Source organism: Rhinoderma darwinii, chromosome 1 (genome assembly GCF_050947455.1).
Source record: "Rhinoderma darwinii isolate aRhiDar2 chromosome 1, aRhiDar2.hap1, whole genome shotgun sequence".
Taxonomy (NCBI): domain Eukaryota; kingdom Metazoa; phylum Chordata; class Amphibia; order Anura; family Rhinodermatidae; genus Rhinoderma; species Rhinoderma darwinii.
Genome location: NC_134687.1, coordinates 485,272,268 through 485,295,137, shown reverse-complemented (window position 1 = coordinate 485,295,137; position 22,870 = coordinate 485,272,268). Strand labels below are relative to the sequence as shown.

The following is a 22,870-nucleotide window of genomic DNA, read 5'->3' as shown; positions in this document are numbered from 1 at the left end:
CATTTTTGTAGTTATGCAAATGAGGCTTGCAAAAGTCCAAGTGGGTGTGTTTAAAAGTAAAAGTCCAAGTGGGTGTGTATTATGTGCGTACATCGGGGCGTTTTTAATACTTTCACTAGCTGGGCGCTGTGAAGAGAAGTAACATCCTCTTCTCTTCAGAACGCCCAGCTTCTGACAGTGCAGATCTGTGACGTCACTCACAGGTCCTGCATCGTGACGGCCACATCGGCACCAGAGGCTACAGTTGATTCTGCAGCAGCAACAGCGTTTGCAGGTAAGTCGATCTTACCTGCAAACGCTGATGCTGCTGCAGAATCAACTGTAGCCTCTGCTGCCGATGTGGCCGTCACGATGCAGGACCTGTGAGTGACGTCACAGATCTGCACTGTCAGAAGCTGGGCGTTCTGAAGAGAAGAGGATGTTACTTCTCTTCACAGCGCCCAGCTAGTAAAAGTATTAAAAACGCCCCGATGTACGCCCATAATACACGCCCACTTGGACTTTTACTTTTAAACACACCCACTTGGACTTTTGCAAGCCTCATTTGCATAATTACAAAAATGGTCATAACTTGGCCAAAAATGCTCGTTTTTTAAAAATAAAAACGTTACTGTAATCTACATTGCAGCGCCTATCTGCTGCAATAGCAGATAGGGGTTGCAAAATCTGGTGACAGAGCCTCTTTAACACCCCATGAAGTAACAAAATGGCTGCATGTTCCTGGGCTGTAAAACATGTTGCCCCCTTCTCTGACGTCACTTCCTGCTGTGCAGATATTTGCTGCATCTGCACCTCTCAGACTTCCTACCTCTTGCATGCACTGTCCATATATTACTGAGAGCTTTCTGCTCTCTCTCTCAGCTAATTCTCTCCGCGTTTTGGTCCAAAGGTAGGAGGAAGCAGCTAAAATGGTGCAAAGTGTTCTCAGTATTAGCAGTATTATGTGCAAATAGGTTGAGGGCAGAGCAGGAAGTCTGTGAGGTGCAGCTTCATCCAATATCTGCAGTATAGGAAGTGATGTCCGAGAAGGGGGGCGTGGTTTTGGCAATGTCTACTGTACAGCCCAGTAACATGCTGCCAGTGGTTTTAGGAACCTATAGTGGACGGAGCATCTAAGCAACTCACCTACTACAATGTTATATCAAGGTGAATTTGACTATTTAATTTAAGTGGTCTTTTAATGTGTTTTAGTGTGGGTTGGAGGTTTTTAATATAGATTTTTTTGATTTTGCAATCTAGATTAAAAATGTATGTAGAATAAATTCTATATTCGGTTTTGCTAGTTTATCACCATTAGGAACATTCGTCATTTCAAGTATAGATAACACTACATTAGAATAATTGATACTACGTGTATTTAAGGCGGAGCTAGAAACACTTGCATATGTTACAATGGGAAATTGCTGTGTTCTGCTTTCTTGGAAAACTAAGTTATCTTCTGTGTGTTTATCATGAAGGAGCGAAGAAAAGTGCTTGGTTCGCAGTGGATTGGTACAACTTATGGACAGATTATGTAGCTTGAGCAACCAGACTGAGTCCAGCTCCAGTGAAAAGCAGACCAAGAAGCAGAAAGTGGCAACCATGGCATGGGCAGCATTCCAGGTTCTGGCCAACAGATGTGTAGAGTGGGAGAAGGAAGAAGGTTAGGGCTCTTTTCCTGCTAGAACATCTACAGATGTTGATGTACATGCATATAGATGTGTTAGGAATTGCAGTCTGTCTTAAAGGGAACCTGTCACCAGCATTTCACCTATTAAACCAGCAATACCTGGTGGTAGTGGGTGAAAAATGTATTTCTATATAATGGTCTTCTTAGTCGGCCCTGTAGCTTTAGTATTCTGTTTTTTAGTGTTTCCACACCGTGTGCTAATGAACATGAGTCATATCTTCGTTTGAAAAGAGTCATATCTTCATTCCTCAAGTCTTTCCGAGTTTACCCCGCCTCCTTATTTTTGATTGACAGCTCCTCGCCTTCCCTCAGCACACAAAATCCCACGCTTGTGCATTGATGTCCTCTTCTGGTGTGTGCGCACAAAGGGACACCAGATTATTACGATAAAAGGCGCAAAATGTTTGCAGACCGTTATTTACAGTCAGGGGAGGAGTTTAGGAGAGGGCATAATGGCAATTAAGTTTTTATAGCAGCGGCCAGTGAGGGATGAGTAAAGTTCAATCGGTGAAATGCTGGTGACCGGTTCCCTTTAAGTCTTATTTTTGCTATAATACATTCCCCTGCTTGTCTTCTGTAGCTAGTTCTTTGGATTTTCTTGTCTATTTCATTGAAGGTGAAAAGATTATATCTATAAATAACATGCATGCCTGCTTATGTTATTGCTTATATAAATTCCACTTCATTCTTAAACCAATTAATTTTAATTAATGCTTAAACCAAATAACCAATGTGAATGTTATTGACTTTTTTTGAAAATTTTTGTTGGCACCATCGGAAGGAGGATCTACGGAGGCTGTACATTCGGGTTTGGCTCGACAGGTATCCACTCTCCTCACGAACCATCTGGCACGAGCCACTGAGTGTTGTGGTAACCAGGCTGCTGGGAATGATGCACTTCAAGACGTTCTTAGCCTACTTAATGATCTTTCTAGGTAATAGATGGGAACCACTAGACTTAAGATGGACTTTATTTGAATACATTAAATGTCATCTTTACTGAAGATTTAATATTTAGCTCTTTCCATGAGATATGCCACATGATGCTACAAATTTTGTGAGTCTTTTTGAGCATTTTACAACGTCTTGCCACTTTGTCAACATGTGTTAGTAATAAAGTATTTGTTTGTTATTCGCTTCTACACTATACAGATGTTAATTTGCAGGTGCACACAACGAAGGGCCTGTTAACATCAGCGTTGGCTTTCCGTTCCGGGGTTCCGTCGGAGGTTTCTGTCGGGTGAACCCCGCAACGGAAAGTCAAACTGAAACCACAGCTTCCGTTTTAATGACGGAATCAATAGCGGAGTCGACTGCGCTATTGATTCCGTCAGAAAAACGATAACCTTCCGGAATGGTGACGAACGGAAATCCTTAGCAATGTTTCCATCACCATTGATATCAATGGTGACTGAAACGGAAACTGTGGTTTCAGTTTGACTTTACGTTGCGGGGTTCACCCGACGGAAACCTCCGACGGAACCTCGGAAAGGAAAGCCAACGCTGATGTGAACAGGCCCTTCGCGCTTCCCAGTGTGACAACAATTCTGGACCAAGACCTCCGTCACCATATTGTAGATGTGTTCATTACACCTGCATATCCATACAGAAAATGAGTGATTATATACACAAGGCATCTATAGTATTGCTGTATGGAAGTGTGTAAACAAAACTAGTGTGCATTATACAATATTCACACACTAGACTGATCATTTAGTTTTTTTTGTTTTTTTTTTACTATTTAATGTACGGACAATTTGTGTGTGTACGCAGTCAATTTGCGTTGTTATGCCATGGTGTTCACAAAGGGTGTCAAATTCATTCTGATGGTCTGCAAATCACCACATCAAATTGCCATGTTGTAAAAATAATATGAAATGTTTTATACGTAAAATGTAAGCAGTTTTCATACTGGCAACTTACTGAAATTACTGGCAATTTATTATGTATTTAATTGTGACCACTTGCTGTCGTTAATGTTAGATACCATATAACTATACATGCTAATGCTTCTCGGTATGAAGTCCATAAAATGGAGACACTGTATTGTGGAAGAGTTGGATGTGATTATACATTACTTGCGCTAATTGAAACAACTTATTTACACAGGAGTCAAATAGGGAAAGCTATTCTGAGCCAGCCTGCTTGTGTCTCCAAGCTTCTCTCACTGCTGCTGGATCAGCGCCCGTCCCCAAAGCTTGTCCTTATAATCCTCCAGTTGTGCCGTGCGGCTCTGCCTCTCATGAGTGTGGAAGATTGTATCAATGTGGAGCTTCCACCATGGAGCTACTCTGTACCATCTCTTAACAGCGAGCAAGAAGATCCAAGTGACCCAGCCTCGAAGATTGCATCATTGCTGTTGGCAAAACTGGCTGATTATGTGGTACCAGGTACATTAAGAATGTATGCCGGGAGAGGAGTAATAGTGGGGGTGATGGGTTAAAACAATGGGGTGGCCTATGATGACCAAACAGATGTTTGCGTATATTTTATGAGATTCACACGCAAAATGACAGTGAAAACAGCAGTGATCAGTGTGAATTCTTTACTACTGGGGTCTGTTCACACGCTAAAGTAAAAACGGCTGTAAAATACGGAGCTGTTTTCAGGGGAAAACAGGCTCTGATTTTCAGCCGTTTTTGAAACCACAAAAGTTTTTTGCGGCCGTTTTTGGAGCTGTTTTTCTATTGACACAATGAAAAACTGCTCCAAAAACATCCCAAGAAGTGACATGCACAAGGCTTTTTTTACGCGCCGTATTTTCAATTGGCCGCGTACAAAAAACGCCCCGTTGGAGCAAAACGCCGGTTTTCCCATTGAAATCAATGGGCAGATGTTTGGAGGCGTACAGTTTTGTTTTTTCAGCCGTTTTTCGGGGGGTTTACGTCCCAAGAAACTGCTGAAAATAAGCAGTGTGAACATACCCTTACTGCTACTAACACTTCTGAGATCTTCACCTGTCGTCTTCTGTGTTTCTTTCTGTTGCAGGATGTCAGACGGTTCTCTCTCCAACGGCCTCTGAACCAGACAGCAATTTATCTAAAAGTAGTCCTAAAGGTTCTCAGAAGGGTGACAAAGATATTGGAGAAGAGAGTGAAGCAGTGGATGGCAAACTTTCAATTTTCATCCACAAACGAGAAGATCAGTCGTCTCATGAAGTCCTGCAGCCTTTGCTGAGGTAGTGGAGTGCAAAAAAAGAAAATGCTTAGCAGCTGCTATTGTGATATGTGTTTATCTCTATTAGAGAGGAAAATTACTGGTTTAGCAATAGTTAAAATAATGTATGCTACTTTCTAATGAATAGGACTCCAGTTTGTTAGGAAAAAGCAGTGGGTGAGGGTTCCTAAACCTATCCTATGCTACCCTAGAACATCACAGGTTTTAGGTATGCCATACCTCTTACAGTATTATGGTTCTGTAAAGTTAGCTGAAATTAAAATTTTCTAATACATATGGCAACAATTGTAGGTGCGTCATGTTCTCCAATTATCACCCCCATATACCTGCCCCAAAGCGGTCTCATACTGTATGTTGGCACTTGGCACAAATATAGCCAAATATTTCTCATGAATTGTAACTCCACTAACATGTCACACCTTGATGATTCACAAGAGTCTGTGTTGGTCGTTCCTCTAAACATTTTGTTCTTTATTACCATTTTACAAACGGTCAGGATAAAGTACCACATATGGCCAAATAAAACAATTCACAATGGTTTATGGTTGTAGCCGGTCCAGCAAATACATATCTTGAATCCAACAATTTCAGAACTTGCGTGTTATTTGTCATAGCATTTGATCAATGATAGATTTTCAAATATCACCTTTAACATTAAAGAAACCTATGAACACAGCCTATCCATAGACTAGTAATGTAATGCATGGACAAATGTAAATAAACACACAGCCTTGGATATTGCAGCTAGAGGAACACGTTTTGACTGGTGCAAAATTACATAATTTTCAGTGCGGAATCCAATTAAAATGATAATTTAACCCCTTCATGACTGAGCCGGTTTTGGCTTTGTGGACGCAGCCAATTTTTTCAAATCTGATGTGTCAGTTTGTGGTAATAACTTGGGAATGCTTTTACCTATCCAAGCAATTCTGAGATTGTTTTTTCGTGACATATTGTACCGTATGTTAGTGGAAAAAGTTGATCAATAAATTCAGTATTTGTTAATGAAAATCACACAACTTTAGAGAAAATTTGCAAAAATTGGCATTTTTCTAAATTGAAATGTGTCTGCTTGTAAGACAGATCGTAATACCACACACAATAGTTACTAATTAACATCTCCTATATGTCTACTTTATGTTGGCATCGTTTTTTGAACATCCTTTTCTTTTTCTAGGACGTTACAAGGCTTAGAACTTTAGCAGCAATTTCTCCCATTTTCAAGAAAATTTCCAAAACCTATTTTTATAGGTACCAGTTCAGTTCTAAAGTAGCTTTGAGGGCCTTCTATATTAGAAACCCCCATAAGTCACGTATTTTTTTAAAAACGGCACCCCTCAAAGTATTCAATACAGCATTTAGAATGTTTCTTAACCCTTTAGGCGTTTCACAGGAACTAAAGCAAAGTAGAGGGGGAATTTACTAATTTCTTTTTTTTGTTAGAAAATCAATTTTTTAGGTTTTACTTGAGAAACGCAACTCAATATTTATTGCCCAGATTCTGCAGTTTTTAGAAATATCCCACATGTGGCCCTAGTGTGCTAATGGACTGAAGCACCGGCCTCCGAAGCAAAGGAGCACCTAGAGGATTTTGGGGCCTCCATTTTATTAGAATATATTTTAGGCACCATGTCCGGTTTGAAGAGGTCTTGTAGTGCCAAAACAGTGGAAACACCCCCAAAAAGACGCCATTTGGCAAACTACACCCCTCAAGGAATTAATCAAGGGATATAGTGAGCATTTTAACCCCACAGGTTTTTTCTGAATTTAGTGGAATTAGTCCATAAAAATTAAAATCTAATTTTTTTCCAATAAAACTTAGAAATTATGAATTTTTACAAGGAATAAAGAAGAAAAAGCGCCCCAAGATTTGTAAAGCAGTTTCTCCTGATTACAGCAATACCCCATATGTGGTAATAAATGGCTGTTTGGACACACAGCGGGGCTCAGAATGGAAGGAGCGCTATTTGGCTTTTGGAGCTCAAGTTTACTCTATTGGTTTTCGGGAGTCATGCCGCATTTGCAAAGCCCCTGCGGGACCAAAACAGTGGACACCCCGCAGAAGTGACCCCATTTGGGAAACTACAGCCCTAAAAAGAATTTATCTAGGGGTATAGTGAGCATTTTGATCCCATAGGTTTTTTGCTGAATTTAGTGTAATTAGGCCATCAAAACTTCTATTGTTTTCTATTCTTTCTTTTTTTTACGGCGTTCACCGTGCGCTATAAATGACATTTAATTTATTCTGTGGGTCGATGCGATTACGACGATACCATATGTATATAGGTTTTTTATGTTTTACGGTGTTTGCACGATAAAATCATGGTTTAAAAAAAATTATTTACTTTTTGTGTCACCATATTCTAAGAGCCACAACTTCTTTATTTTTCTATCAGGAAAGCTGTGTCAGGGCTTGTTTTTTGCGGAACAAACTGTAGTTTTTATTGGTACAATTTTTGGGTACATGCGACTTTTTCATCCCTATTTATTCAATTATTTGGTAGCTGAAGTGACTAAAAATAGCGATTCCGGTATAGTTTTTTTATTTTTTTTTATGGCGGTCACCATGCGGGATAAATTCCATTATATTTTTATAGTTCAGGCCGTTACGGATTCGGCGATACCGATTATGCATAGTTTATTTATTGTTTCATTTTTTTCTAATAATAAAGGACTTTATAAGGGAAAAAGATTTTTCAATTTAATTATTTTGACATTTTACTTTTGTACAATTTTTTTAAACTTTTTTTACAAAAAATTTTTTTTAGTCCGACTAGTGACTTGAAGATCCAATTGCTATATCGTTGTTCTAATACCCTGCAATACTTATGTATTGCAGGGTATTATACCTGTCCGTTTCACACTGACAGGAGGCATATTAGGTCCTGCCTCTGGATGTAATCGCCTTCAATAAATGGCAGACCGGAAGCATTTGTTAGGCGTCTGGTTGCCATAGCAATCCCCCCCCCCCCCCGCAACAATCAGCAATCGCGTAGCGGGGTGCCAATGTTGCTATAACAACTTAAATGGGGCGGTCGCTATTGACCGCCGCGTTTGAGGGGTTAATCGGTTCGGATCACTGCTGTGATCCGACCCGATTTTTTTCTCCCAGTACTAAGGCTGCTAGTAGCAGCCTGTACTGGGAGATGCCGGGCTGCAGGGAGCGTCTGTGTGCTCTGTTAGGAGCACACGTAGATTAACGGGCTGCAGGCACAAGGACCAGTGCTGCAGCCCGTTAATCTACGTGGGGTGGTCAGGAAGGGGTCAATCAGTAGAAAACATATTTATGGCAAAGAAAATGAGGATTATTGAATTGCATAATTCCTTCGTCTGGTTAGTACACGTTTATCACCACAGGTATAATTTTAAGCTCCTGAGCCTTGCCGGTAAATTGGTAAGAGAACCGCTCAACCTTACGTGACTTCTAGAGTTCTTCTATCCTCATATGTGGCATCTCTGTTTATCGCTTATTTCTGTTTTGTAGTAGTTCTGAGGGTCGTCCATTCCGACTTGGCACTGGTGCAAACATGGAAAAAGTTGTGAAAATGGATCGAGATATGACTAAAGTTTGTATTCAATTTTTACCTTTTATCATCTTATATGTGTGGTTTGTACAAGCAGAAAATAATTTCTTTTTCATGTGTTATATAATTATTTAGTATGAAATGTTTGGGAAAAGGCAACTGTGAAAATGGATATCGTAAGACCTCAAGGACTTCTTAAGCTAAACCATATAATATCCTAATTGCAGAATCTAGGCTGGTAGGGAGGACTGGGGCATGTGATTCATGGGAGACCAAGTATATAGAGTGGAAACCATATCCTCTTTTCTCACGGTTTAAATCTGAAGCATATTACATATGTGGTTTCTCTGTGTAGAGTGGCTGCTGTGAAGTTATCACTGAAGAATCAGCTGCTGCACTACGCAAGGCAACCAAATGGGCCCAGTCTGGTTTAATAGTGAGCATCGGGCCACCAGTGGAAACAGTCAGTCCAGAAGCTGCAAGTGGTCTTTCTACTGGAGACAAGAAGAAAACTGCCCAGACTTCTATCTGTAGAGAGAGAAATTCTGATCTTGCCAGGTACAGATATGTGTAAATATGATCAAATTAATTTTTAATGTGTCGCTAAAAGGCATCGCCAGTCAGAGGTGGATTCAGGGGGGGTTAATGCAAGCGTCAGGACCCAGTGTGTAGCTATGCCCAGAGCTGAAGAGGAGCTGGCAGCAAGGAGAGGTGAGTATAGAGGGGTCTGGTCTAAGATCTGATCTAGGGGTCTGAAATGTATATAGGACTCTGGTCTGGGGTCTGAATTAATTTAGGGGTTTGGTCTAGAATTTGAATTTATTTAGGAGTTTGGGGTCTGAATTTTATTTATGGGTCTGGTCTGGAGTATGAATGTGTTTATAGAGGGTGGGGATGAGCTGTGGAAGCGAGGGGCAAAGGAGTTGTCTGGGCATCAAACTCCAATCACAGAAGACGTGACGTGAGTCACTGGATCTAATTGTTTATTCTGCCTGGGTCTGATCAGTAGTGTATCCTGTTGTATACAGTGATAAAACTGCAGACCACCTGTGTAGAACTGGTGACCACTATGGTCTCTGTGTGGCAGTTTTATTGGTATTTGTCTATTGGTAACATACACTTGACCCTAACTGATCGAATGTATGACTGCTCCTGATTGTCTGATCAGGTGTTTCTGTGTTCCACTTTTGTTTTCCTTCTTGTGTTGATATATAAGTAAGAGAATCGCCAGGGACGAGACAAAATAAAGCAAAATTTGCCGCATTGCACGATGCTTCTTTCCACCACCAGTGCTGGATCCACCTCTTCCGCCAGTTTGCAGAAAATGTTCTAAATCGCCCTTTTTTTTACATCTAGTATTTCTAGTCTCAGGCCAACTTTAGTCATTTATGTGGTGTTTTTGTTTTTTTTTGCTCATTAACAGATTAAGTTCCATTTAACTACTTGTTACATGCATCATATTTTCAAAATGTTCTAACTTCCTTACTAATTTAAGTTCTTATTTTTTAATGATGTTTGTTCTTCTTAGAACTGATCCTGTACGTCCTTTCATTAGTGGACATGTAGCAAACAGCATGGCTGCCGAAGTCATCGCCTTACTTCATAGTTTGCTGATGGCCCCAGAGTCTAATGCAGCCCAGATATGGACAACAACAGCAGAAAAGGTGAAGTCCTCAGGGTTATGTTACTTGTGGTCTTTGTATTATGACACTGATGTATGCAGCTTTTCATAGCTTGTTGATCATTTAGAATTATGCATGGTCACAATAACTTTTTAAGCTTTGAGTACAATCTTTGAAAATATTAACTTTATCATTTTATTTTTTGTAGGTTCTGTCCCGTGCCCTTATGCATATTCCACAGCTGGGCAAGTATGCTGAGAGCATATTGGAGAATGGATGTGGTAGTGGCAGAAAGCTGGCCAAACTGCAAAGCATAGCAAGACAAGCTGTTGCTGCGCTCTGTGCCCTAGGAGGGTTTAAGGAGACTATTAAAATAGGTTCTGAGGTCCAGGTAAAGCAATTGGTGTGTTATATGTAAACTACACAATAAATAAATGACCTACTATGTACAATTAATTCGTGTGTGTGCGCGTGTGTGTGCGTGTGTGCGCGTGTGCGCGTGCGTGCGTGTGTCTCTTCCGTAGCGGCTGTGCCTGGGATTGCATTTCTGGTTCCATTCAAGTGAATGGGACTGAGCGTCAATCCCAGGCACAGCCGCTACAGATGTGTACGGCGCTGTGCCTGGTAAATACTGAAGAGGCTAGGACGACGAACGCCACGGCTCCTTCAGTCAGCTGATCAGTGGGGGTGCCGGGAGTTGGACCCACACCAATCTGATATTGATGACCTATCCAAAGTATAGGCCATCAATATAAAACGCCTGGAGAACCCCTATAAATGTGGTCCACTGCATACACTGTATGACACACTCCGTTAGAGTGGACCTCCGGTCTTCCCCAAAGTGCAGCATCACAAAGAAAAAAATAGTCTTGCCTTGTAAAATCATCAGGTCTCTATTTGGTTCCCTAGAATCCATCTATTTCCAGAATAACCGTCCTACTGTTTTTTAACAGCCTTACAGAGTCTGTAAGGAGGGTAAAGTTGAGATTGTATTACTATGAATTGCCATGTCGTATATACTGCTTGTGATTCTGTCATTAAAATGTGTGCTGGTCATAACTCACTTTAGCCATGTTTATATGAAGTATGTTTTGAATATTAACCTGTATCTATTAATATGTCAGTTGTAGTTTGTCAGGTATAAAGTAATTCAGACATGTATCCTCCCCTTGCTCCATTAGGTACTTGGTAGAGGTGTATCTGGGAGTGTTGGAGTGGTTGTCTCTATAAATGAACAAGAAGGTATTGCAACTGTGAACTTTCCACCCCTCGATTTTAGAAAATCTTCCAAAGCATCCGATACATTGACGATCCCATTGTTTAGACTCTTTGTTCCACGCTCAGAGGTAAGAACTAATATTCTATAAAGTGTATATAAAGCTAGTCGCAATGTTTTGAAAAAACTTTACTTTTGGGCTTCTTTTACCTTAGCTAGCCAAATACAGTAAAACTTTTTTTGAGACGACCACCCAGAATTTCTAGACAGGGGTCCTAGAAAAGAGGGCGGTCATTATACATCGGGTATAAGGGATTTGAAAGTCCGTCACATAAAATCTGGTCTAACTCGGGATCGCTCTTAAAGAGGCTTCACTGTATTTGATAAAAAAGGGAATTTTTAAGCTCCTGTTAAGAGCTGTTCTTTTGCTGGGTTCTCGCGCAAAGATTCTGTTTTTCCAATCGGACAATGGACCAATATAAATCCAAATTGGTGTATAAATGGTTGAATGATCTGATTAAAATCTACAAGAAAGTCTATTTGACAATTTGATTTTTTTAATTATTTTTTTTTGCCTTACAATCCCCATTACCACTATAATTGTACCATGGAAATGGTGGTCTGCCAGACTGCTCAGCTATGGCGACTAGGAGTATTTTTTTGGTTTACTCAGATGAGCAAAACGAATCAAAGATTCAATAAATAAAATATGAAATAAAAATTGTTCCAATGGTTGTGTGCGTCAACAACGTTCCCAGACCAAATGTTCAGATATTGATATTCGTCTGATGCATGACTGTCTGTGTGTGGAAACCCAGCTTGTTTTTGTATACTCATTATTGTTGCTGCTGTTATGTTTTAGCATAATATATTTATTTAAAATTGTTAGAGTATGCCATATTATATCTGTATGTATAAGTCTACAATGTTTGGTGTACAACCTTAATAAAATTCGCATCTTAAACCCTAGCCCATGATATTTTAAAGTGTCACAAATTATAGTTAGGTATTAATTATTTAAAGGGGGTTGTCCGCTTTCAGCAAATTGTAATTTTTTTGTAAAATTCAAAGTTATACAATTTTCCAATATACTTTCTGTAATAATTCCTCACGGTTTTCAGGATTTCTGCTTGTTGTTAATAAGTAGGAACATTAATTGTTTACTTCCAGTGTATACAATTCTGTCCATGGTCATGTGATGGACTCAGGTGCTGGGATTGGAAGGTTATGATCACACTGCAGATATTTTATGTGGAAAAATTCAACGTGTAATTGGCTGAGAAGCCACACCAGAAATCGGAGGACGACCCTCGGATTTCTGCTGTTGGTTTGCAGTAAAAATTGACGTGTTTCTGCATGCAGATTAGCCCCATTCAATGTGGCTAATCTGGCTGAGGTTGCCCAACATGGTTTTCATGGCGTAATATGCGCGAAAACCGTGTCAACAAGTGACATTTAGTTTATTTTTTTTCTAGCGAAGTGGTTTTTAGTTCCGATCGCTGAAAATGTTGCTTTGTATGAACAATGAGGCAGTTTCCTATTAAAGGCAATAGGAGGCCGCGATCTTAGAAGACACAGCTCTGATACACATACTGTAATGAGCTGTGCGCCTCTGTGTCCATCACATGACCATGGACAGAATATTATCCACTGGACGTAAACAAAGAATATTCCTAATGAATAACAACAAGCAGAGATCTTGAAAACTGTGGGGAATTATTAGAGAAAGTATATTGGAAAATTGTATAACTTTTAATTATACAAAAAATATCTTTCATTTGCTGAAACCGGGCATCCTTTTTAAGGTGTTATATTACCCCGGTTAGGTTCTTTGTGGCTCAGGAGTCACATCTGGCTCGTTGGACTTTTTGTGAGGCTCCTGCCTCGCTAACCCCCCACAACAATCAGGTCTCTAGGATTCACTGAGGCAGTCCTGAAATGCCACACATCTGACCTGATAGAAGATATCAATCATAGTTTACCGCTGCCCCATAGAACTCTCCAGTGCTGATCTGACTGTAGATTGGCACAGAGATGATTGCTGATTTCCTCCTGTAAATGTATGTGGAGTAGCTAGCAGAGCAGAACTATGGAGGAGACATAGGTGTTGTATTTTAGAGTCCGTGTGGGGTGCATTTGTATAAGTACTGTGCAGGCCCTGGTATATAATAGTTTTATAGTCATGTGGCTGGGATAATATTATGGGTAAGGCCCTGTTCACATCACGTTTTTTGCTTCCGTTTAGAGTGGACATCGGGAAAGCTCCCGGCGTACATGCTAAATGTGACCATAGGGCTCTATTGTCATACAAAGGCCTTCGCCTGGCCCTTTTATATGTCAATATACCACAAAAAAAATATTTTTTTTTAACATAATTCCCTATGGGTGACGGATGCCATTGTCGGCCATCCATCACAGCCTACATATAACGTATACGTCTGTAGCTTCTTCAGGCATATACGTCAAACGTAAGCCAAAAAACATGATGTGAACATAGCCTTACATGGTTTGTAAGGCTGAAAAAAGACATGTCCATCCAGGTTAGCATAATACCCTGAAATGTTGATCTAGAGGAAGACAAAAGCCAATTTACCTCAACTTAGTGAAAAAATTCGAATCAGAATAAATCTCTAGATCAACAACGCATCTCTAGCAGTCAAGTACCATAACTTGTAATATTTCCAGGCCCCACCGTAACATCTTCCTCTAGCAGAGCGCTGCATAGTCTCACTGCTCTTACAGTAAGTAATCCCCTTTCCTATTTTGTGGGCGCAATGGTTATTATCATGCGTACACTACTATTTGGCCTGCATTACCGTATAGGCACAGTAGTGTGGAATACATGCAAGGTGGCACCACTGTGTAGGTAGTGTCCCGCTTCGAGCACTACAATTTGGAAGTCTTCAGGGGCATTATTGTAGATTAGAAATAGCACTGATTTGAGAGTTGGCTGCAGCGTGTGTCCGGTTCCACTGTCGCTGCTGTAGGTAGGTAAATCATTCAATACGTTCAACAGAAGCTTAAAACCCAAATTTAGAGAGTTACGATGACCCTGCTTTATTCACGAGACCGCAGTACAAAATATTTTCAAATGGCTGAAAATGGCAAAATCAGCTGATAGCTTTCAGGGACCGTCACTGCATTCGATCTGGGCCCACCATGATATTTACAGAAGACCATGGCCGCCACTTTCTCAAGATTATCCATGAATTCTGAAAACTACTCAATTTATACCCACAGGTATATTGACATGAAAATCATTACATAAGACAACACGGATTACTACTTTATTCACTAAACTCAAAGATGGGAATCATTTTTTACGGTGCAATAGCTTCCATGCGCTACGTTTTTATTTCAAAATGTATCATGCAGTGAAGGCTAAACGGATTTAGTTATGACTCTGTACATGGAAAATGCAGAAAAAAAGCACAAAAAAAACAGGCTGCCAGAAAGTGCTACCGATGTGTTGAAATCGGAGCCACAGAGTAAAACAAAATAAGAATGTTTGTGTCTACACACAAGCTGTATTCACAAATGATCCAAGATACAGTATTGAAATATTGGGGAATGTTGAGACAAGGTCAAAAATACGGACCCCTGATTAAAGATCTTCCATAATGTTGCTTTTCCAATGGCAAATCTGTTGCCAATAGAATTATTAGAGCAAAAGTTTAAGCAAAATGCAATCATTTTGGCCCCAAGAAAATGTGGTACTTTTCCATTTTTTGGGCTGCCAGCACTGTAATTCTATCATGAAAGTAGATCAAGTACATCATCCAAGTTGTGTTACGAAGTATATATATATATATATATATATATATATATATATATATATATATATATATATATGTATATATGTATATGTATGTGTGTACAGTAAGGATGTTGTTTAGCTTTTGAAGGGTCCCTCCAGGGAGGCTTACATATGTCGGGCACCACGTCGTATAAAATCCCATTCAGCGGCAATTATACATTTTAAAAATGAGAAAAAAAAGAGGTGGTGAATCATCGGAGTCCGGTAATGATGCAAAGCATGAATTTTGTGAGATTACAGTAACACAGCACTGTTTTGAGAAAGGCATAATTGGTTTGATTTAAGAGGGCAGAGGTCAATGAATGGGTTGAAGTAGGTGGACAAGGCTATAAATGCCATTCACAAGAGACTTCTACAGAGAGAGGACTTTTAGATTTACACGTTCAATACATTGGGGAGATTTATTAAAATAGGTGCAAAGGAAAAGTAGAGTTGTTGCCCATAGCAACCAGTCAGACTACACCCTTTATTTCTCCGAGATCCTTTGAAAAATGAAAACCGCAACCTGATTGGTTGCCATGAGCAACTCCTCCACTTTTCCCATGCTCCAGTTTTGATAAATCTCACCCAGAGTCCTGTGAGAATAAATAAACAATGTAACTTTAAAAGATTATAGTAACTTTTGTTGTGTTTCTTATGTAAGTTGCTGTTTTACTTGAGTTACATGTCGTCGTACCGTATTTAGCTGTTTTATGTCATCTGATGTCCATATTCCCGTCAGTATGAATTGAGTAGCTTTCAGAATGGGTGGATACATTTGAAAAAGGGGGACATGGTCTCATCGAAACGTCATGGTGATATGAACTTTTTGCCACTGTTTGAACATATTTTGTACTGCTGTCTTGTGAGTAAAGCATGGTTATTGCAGCATTGAAAACTGTTCAGGGGCATCATTGGGTTTTGGGCATCAGAGAACACATTATTAGGTAGTAAAAGTTTTGGAGACGGGGCCAGGGTAATGATGAGTGCCTTCACCTGAACATCTTCTATGATTTGAGGGTATGAATGGCAGCTAGCCATTATTGTGACTCGTAAAAGATAGTTAGCTGGCCACCACTGTTATCCCTGTACACAGTAACATACATAGTATAAGGCCTTATAGATGAATGCTTGTTATGGTTGTACCAAACATTTTATTAGATGATTAAAGAGTGGATTTATTAACGTTGTAAATACTTTGACTTTAGAAAGCAAAAAAATAAGATGTGTCTCAAGTTTGCCTGAATAAACCAAATATATGTAGTGTGCTTGCTTCTCGATCTCTGTTCACCGATAAGGGCCACAAGGTCCCATCGTAATAAGAACACTGATCTACATGAGGCTTTTCTTAAGAGTGACCCAGCAGAACCACCGTTTATTCAGGCAAGAGCGATACAACTCATTTTCCCATAAAATGGTGATGAACCGTCAGTTCTGCTTTGTCTGCATGTTCGGTAGATGCCTCTTCCAGAACATGACCGCACACCTTTTTATTGATAACTACATGTAAGATTCCTATTTTTATAGTGGAGATTAAAACAGAATTGAAAACTCCAGTTAATGACATCCCTCATTTCTTAGAAACTAACTGCTTGAATTTAACTTTTTGCCGCACCAATATCCACCCCCATCAGGCATTGCCTCTTCATAAACTGTCCATTACTGAGAAGGTAGTGCAGGCAGTCCAGTCCATGTTACTCCCCCAGGAGGGATGCCTGTCTATTCACACCTCACTTCCTGCAACAGGAGACGCCTCAACTCCCGTTATGGCAGTGGTTCGGCTTCTTGCAGAGATCAGGACAAGGTAAGAATCTGCTCATTTACACAGTTACTCATACAGCATATTTATTCTTTATACGGATTTGCTATTTTGTTGCTCTTAATCGTGTTTTTTGAAAATTACATATTATTAAAATCTGGTTTTTATTATAAACCTATTTTGGAAAAAATGCTGGTTGGTGTTCTTATTTGAAAGTGAAATATTGCAGTTTTCACACCGGCCACTAGAACAGTCACAATAGGCTGACACTTCCTGCTTTATGTCGCTCATGTTCAGCTTTGCTGTATGAACTGGGATAGGATGAGAAGAGTCATCTCTTTAGCATTACAGGGTGTGCAAGTTAATGACTCTGTTGTATTACTGGAAGCCTAGATAAGGTAGGCTAGCAATACAATACACAACGATAAGGTTCTTGCTGAATCTCTCCTGGATTCTGGGGGAGGGGCTGTACTTCATCACTTCCTGGAGATTCCCATTCATTTCAGCTCACATAAAGCATACATACCCTGCTGCAATGTCTATAAAGACAACACAGGAAGGAAGTGTCAAATTCCGATATGGGCGCCCCTAGAAAGTTAAAAATAAATCACTACAACATTTAAAAACAATATTTCTCTTCTGTATACTTAGAACTTATTAAAGGGGCTATCCATTGTCCTAAGCATTAGTACTCACCTATTCTTTCCCCTGATGCTACAGTTCTGATGCTCCGGCGGTCCTACCGTTGTTTGTTTACATACGAACAACATCTGATCGCTGCGGCCAATCAGAGGCCTGAGTGGTCACGTGCCATATTCCTGTCACGAGCGCTAAGCGATGGGTGCCAGAAATACAGCAAGTGACCTCTGAGGCTTCTGATTGGCAGCAGCTGGGATCGCCGGAGGAAAGACTATGTAAGTACTGATTCTTTTTTTTTTTTAGGACATTTGCAGATGTTTCTAAGTAATTGGATAATTCCTTTAATGAAACTAAAATTAAATACATGATACACTGTAAAACCTGTAATACATTTTCTATCGTGAAGATACAGCAGCAGTTTGATCTGGGATGGGTTCATGCTTTGTTTTTAGATGGTGTTGTAGCTCTTGTGTTGTGATTGTGATTATTTCTTGTTTTTTTGCCTTTCTTAGAGCTTGTCTGGTCATGGCTCAGCTTTTAGAGGACAGTTTATTTTGTGAAGAATTCATACAGCAGTGTCCTGCCGCTGTAGAAGTGTTAAATTTAGTAGCCCAGGAATGTAGTCCCGGTAAGTCTGCAGCATTGCACAAGGCTAAAATTCTGAGACTAGGATATTTCTGACTAATGGTCATCTTTAAAAGATTGATCCATCTGGACAGGAAAAAAATACCTTCTTCCCCCTCAAGCAATCTGATCCAGTAATCGAAAACCGACAATCGGCTGCTGACACTGGGAAGCTGCAGGCCATACATTGACTTTGCAGCGAACACTTCATACATATTGACGCCAAAGCTTTTCTCATTACACATTGCAAACCATTACCATTCTTAGCACTACATATATCTCTCATGAATTACATCTGTCTGCTTCAGTCACCCATGTGAAATCTAAAGGGGTTTTCACACTGGAAGAAATTATGGGATATCGCTAGACCATGCAATCACAGCAGCGTAATTCTGACTGCTAGGGATGAAGAGACTGCAGTGCTGGTTAAGTGCTGCCTCGTCTTCTGTGTATTTGTTTTGTTTCCCAAAACAGTGTTACTCCCATCCACCCGCTGTGCAAGGAATTGCTACACAGCCCCACTCACTGGAACGTAAAATGTAATTGTACGTTTTAAAAATAGGGAATGACGTTTATTTAAAGTAGTGACGTCTTTGTCATATAGGAAAATGTAAGGCTGGGTTTGAGTTTTTTGCAGGAAGAAAATCTGCCTCAAAATTCCGTTTGGAATTTTGAGGCAGATTTTCCTCTGCCTGCACGCCAATTTTTGTGGCGTTTTTCGCCCATGGCCATTGAGCGCCGCGGGCATAAAACGCTGCGAAACACGCTTTCTCTGCCTCCCATTGATGTCAGAGGCGTAAACGCCCGAAGATAGGGCATGTCCCCTCCTTTTTCCTGCGAGCCGGTTTTTCCACTCGCGGGAAAAATACACCTCCGCCTCCCATTGAAATCAATGGGAGGCATTTTCGGACGTTTTTGGCGCGTTTTCCATCGCGGTTTCCGCGTCCAAAAAAGTGTAAAAAAACTCTGTGTGAACTGGCCCTTAGAGTTGCATGTGACAAGAAAAGACGCCACCGTAATCTCTATTTGATATTGCAGCTCAGTCCCATTCACTTTTCTGAATCTCATGCAACCCTTTTAAGCATATTCTGACCGCTGTATCTACAATTCAAATGTTTTTGATATTTGGTGCTTATTATTTGGGACTTATTTCTTGGTTATGCTAATGATACATAAAAGTGTTGGTTGCATTAAATCGCAAAGTTGTGTACACTGTATGGAGCAGCATCAACTGTTGGTACAGTACAGACTGTCTCTTTTAGGTCAGTTGTGTCATCTTCGAGAGTCACAATGTCCAGCGTGAGTAAAATGCCAAATCGCAATGTCTAATTAAAATGGACTGAATTCAGACATCTTACTCCTCCAATAAATTAATTTCTTAGTGTTACTAAAGTTTCTGATCGCTTTCTTTGGAACGGTGTACGGGCTCAATAGAAAGTCTAGGAGTCTGTGCACCGCTCGCACGTCTTTTGGAGTCTGTGCACCGCTCGCACGTCTTTTGGAGTCTGTGCACCGCTCGCACGTCTTTTGGAGTCTGTGCACCGCTCGCACGTCTTTTGGAGTCTGAGCACCGCTCGCACGTCTTTTGGAGTCTGAGCACCGCTCGCACGTCTTTTGGAGTCTGAGCACCGCTCGCACGTCTTTTGGAGTCTGAGCACCGCTCGCACGTCTTTTGGAGTCTGAGCACCGCTCGCACGTCTTTTGGAGTCTGAGCACCGCTCGCACGTCTTTTGGAGTCTGAGCACCGCTCGCACGTCTTTTGGAGTCTGAGCACCGCTCGCACGTCTTTTGGAGTCTGAGCACCGCTCGCACGTCTTTTGGAGTCTGTGCACCGCTCGCACGTCTTTTGGAGTCTGTGCACCTTTCTGGAGGAAAGCCGATCAGAAACTAAGTGGCACAGCGCTCACCTGAGCGCTTCTGCTGCTTGATCTTAGCGACGGGGGGGGGGGGGGGTCTCAGTGCTCAGACCCCCACCAATCCAAACTTGTCACAGTGACATGTCAAAAGTTTATTGAGTTGTCTTACCCTTTAATGACCCCTTAGCCTATGACTTCATACATGGTCTAATTGTTAAATGCTATTTACAAACTGTAGGGAGAGTTACAGCTATATAATACATAATAGGAAGAGCCAGCGTTGGAGCCAGTTAAGCGACTGATAATTCAAATTCAAGGCCCGTAATAGTAAACTTGCAGTACACTATGGACTGTTACATTTCAGGTGAACGTTTATCTGTGGTGGAAGTACAGTGTGAAAGACTGAGGATGTTGTACCGGGATTGTGCTCGTCCACCACCACCACCACTTCAGACTGAGCGTAGACTGGTAAGCATTTCACTTTGTTGTATATCAACGCTTACATAAAGTACATATTGTTTGGTGATGCCATCTGTTTTCTGTAGCAGCCCAAAGAGATTACATGGTGCCCATCCCGTGTATTCCCACCAGTTCGGGCCTGCATGTTTTCATCACATCTGACAGCTGTGACTTTTCTAGCTGACCCAAGTGCTGGAGGAGGTCTACCTCGGGGTACCTTTATCTATGCAACTTCACCTGTACCAATACAAGTAAGGACTTTGTATTATGGTTTTATCTTATTTTCATTTCGACCATAGTTCCAATGATGATGATCAGTACTAGTTAATTTGTTTCCATTGAAACCATAGGAATGATTAGTTAATATCACACGTTATTGTTCCTGACTTTTCAGTACTTTGGAAGAAAATAAATGAAAATATTTAAGTCAAGGATAACAATGTCCTATGTTCAGCATGGCCTTAACATTTACCAGGTACACATCTTTGTTTTCCCAGGCTCCATCTTTTTATTGGGAGATTGAAATAGTTTCTTATGGAGACATAGACGATGATACTGGTCCAATTGTCTCATTTGGATTTGCAACCGAAGCAGAAAAGCGGGATGGGGCATGGACTAACCCTGTGGGTACATGTCTGTTTCACAAGTAAGTGTTTACGATTTTTTTTAGAAGACCAATTTGCCTGGCACTATAACGTACTGTTCATAAGTTTGTATTCCACAAAAGTGTTATCGTTTTGACTTTTTGACTCACTTTTGTAAGTTTGTAAAGGTATTCTATGTAGTTAAAAAAAAAAGTTGTACTACCGTTAAAGCCAAATTTGTCATTTTGTATAATTGTAGTTTAAGAATTTTTTTTAGCAGTTTTTCTTCTTTTTAGCAATGGGCGAGCTGTGCATTACAATGGTTCAAGTCTTTTGCAGTGGAAGAGCGTGCGTTTAGATGTAGCTCTATCACCTGGTAAGGCTTATGTGATTGATATCCTGTCAATTATTTATTTATTACTATTCTTTTCTAAGCGCATTGTTAATTCAAGTTTACAACTAAGAAAAAGATTAGGTTATTATGATTGTTTCAGTTTGTAATAGTCAAGCTTTATTTACTGGAGACTCGACACCATGATAACCGTTTGAAGGCCTGTGTGTGCTTCATCAGATTGCTGTATAAAGTTGTCCTTGTGTTTTTTTAGGGGATGTTGCTGGTATTGGTTGGGAGAGAACAGAAGGTACACCTCCACCTCCAGGCCAGCCTGCAAAGGGCAGAGTTTACTTCACCTATTGTGGCCAAAGGCTCGGACCCTACTTGGAGGATGTTTCTGGGGGAATGTGGCCAGTTGTTCATATTCAGAAAAAGGTAAATAATTCTGTCTAGAACTCCATTTTCGAGTGTATGCTTTGGAATATAATGGAGAGCTATTAATTTCAGTTAAATAGTAAACTGTCTTCAATCTTCTGTTTCCGGTTGGACACAGACAATGAATTCTTAAAATAAAAGTGGTTTTCTGGGAATACAAATTGATGGCCTTTTCTTAGGATAGTCCTTCGTGCTTCTTAGCAGTACGAAAGAGGAGCTACGCCCTTTGTGTTTGTCCCAGTCGGCAGGACATCCATCCAGCACGGTCCCGTGCTGTTGGCTCAACACAAGAGTAATAAGTATTTAGTATGCATTAGCTGCGGAAAAAATGGCAACCGCAACTAAAATTCTTAACGTTTTAATGGTCTCATTTCCAACCATTTTAGTAAGTAACTGGACTCTCAACTCTGATGACCCATTCTTCGCACCCAGGCCATCAATACGTATTCCTGGAAAACTGAAATATTTTGGAAACTTTAATATTATTAAAGCTAAGAATATTGTTTAGGTTAGTAATGATTTTCAGCTAAAGTAATTGCAAGGCATCATATAGAAACCATCATTTATACCTCTTTATTTTTTTTTATTTTTTTTTTTACAGAATACAAAAATCCGGGCAAATTTTGGATCACGCCAGTTTGCATTTGCTGAGGGTCAGGCTCATCGCAATGCTGCAGATTTATGCATTGACTTGGCTGAAGAAATCAGTGCAAATTTTGAAGCATTGCCATTTGCGATGGCATCTGACAGTGACAATGATGCTGGAACCAGCATAGCATCTGACCCCGGATGCCATGGCCCACCATGCCGCATTGCTGCAGCGGCAACTGTTTTACAACGTAGGTACTTTTTACAACAGAATCATACATAAACCCCTCTTCTCTGGTATGTGTTATGCTAATCTATTCTCTGTACCTACATTTCATCTTCTTCTTTTAGAATATGACAGTGATGCTTCCTGCAGATATAAAGTGGAATTGAGCTATGAAAACTTAATTACATCTGGTCCTGATCCACATCCCCCTCCTATTGCAGATGATGAAAGTGATGACGATGATGATGATGACCTGCCACGGGTCAGTTATTTTCAAAATAACGTTTGTTTCGGTTGATGATGACTGCTGGAGTGCATTAATAAGAGAAAGATATCAATTGTAATGGCAGAAAACTTCTTCC

The 22,870-nt window shown here is 40.4% G+C and overlaps 1 protein-coding gene across 4 annotated transcripts in view; it reads left to right on the top strand.

Moving 5' to 3' along the window:
* HECTD4 (HECT domain E3 ubiquitin protein ligase 4) overlaps positions 1 to 22,870 on the top strand; it is a 203,454-nt gene that overhangs the window by 121,915 nt on the left and 58,669 nt on the right. For 2 of the 4 annotated variants that reach the window (XM_075835129.1, XM_075835110.1), the window contains exons 34-51: positions 1,458 to 1,642; positions 2,451 to 2,604; positions 3,779 to 4,059; positions 4,658 to 4,847; positions 8,331 to 8,412; positions 8,726 to 8,928; positions 9,899 to 10,034; positions 10,201 to 10,383; positions 11,174 to 11,338; positions 16,639 to 16,808; positions 17,915 to 18,030; positions 20,247 to 20,350; positions 20,431 to 20,592; positions 20,839 to 20,987; positions 21,222 to 21,301; positions 21,531 to 21,694; positions 22,296 to 22,533; positions 22,634 to 22,770. In XM_075835129.1, coding sequence (XP_075691244.1) covers positions 1,458 to 1,642; positions 2,451 to 2,604; positions 3,779 to 4,059; positions 4,658 to 4,847; positions 8,331 to 8,412; positions 8,726 to 8,928; positions 9,899 to 10,034; positions 10,201 to 10,383; positions 11,174 to 11,338; positions 16,639 to 16,808; positions 17,915 to 18,030; positions 20,247 to 20,350; positions 20,431 to 20,592; positions 20,839 to 20,987; positions 21,222 to 21,301; positions 21,531 to 21,694; positions 22,296 to 22,533; positions 22,634 to 22,770 — 2,899 coding nt within the window. Of the gene's footprint in view, positions 1 to 1,457; positions 1,643 to 2,450; positions 2,605 to 3,778; positions 4,060 to 4,657; positions 4,848 to 8,330; positions 8,413 to 8,725; positions 8,929 to 9,898; positions 10,035 to 10,200; positions 10,384 to 11,173; positions 11,339 to 16,638; positions 16,809 to 17,914; positions 18,031 to 20,246; positions 20,351 to 20,427; positions 20,593 to 20,838; positions 20,988 to 21,221; positions 21,302 to 21,530; positions 21,695 to 22,295; positions 22,534 to 22,633; positions 22,771 to 22,870 lie in introns of all 4 variants that reach the window. The other 2 variants (XM_075835119.1, XM_075835101.1) reach the window with 1 other exon arrangement.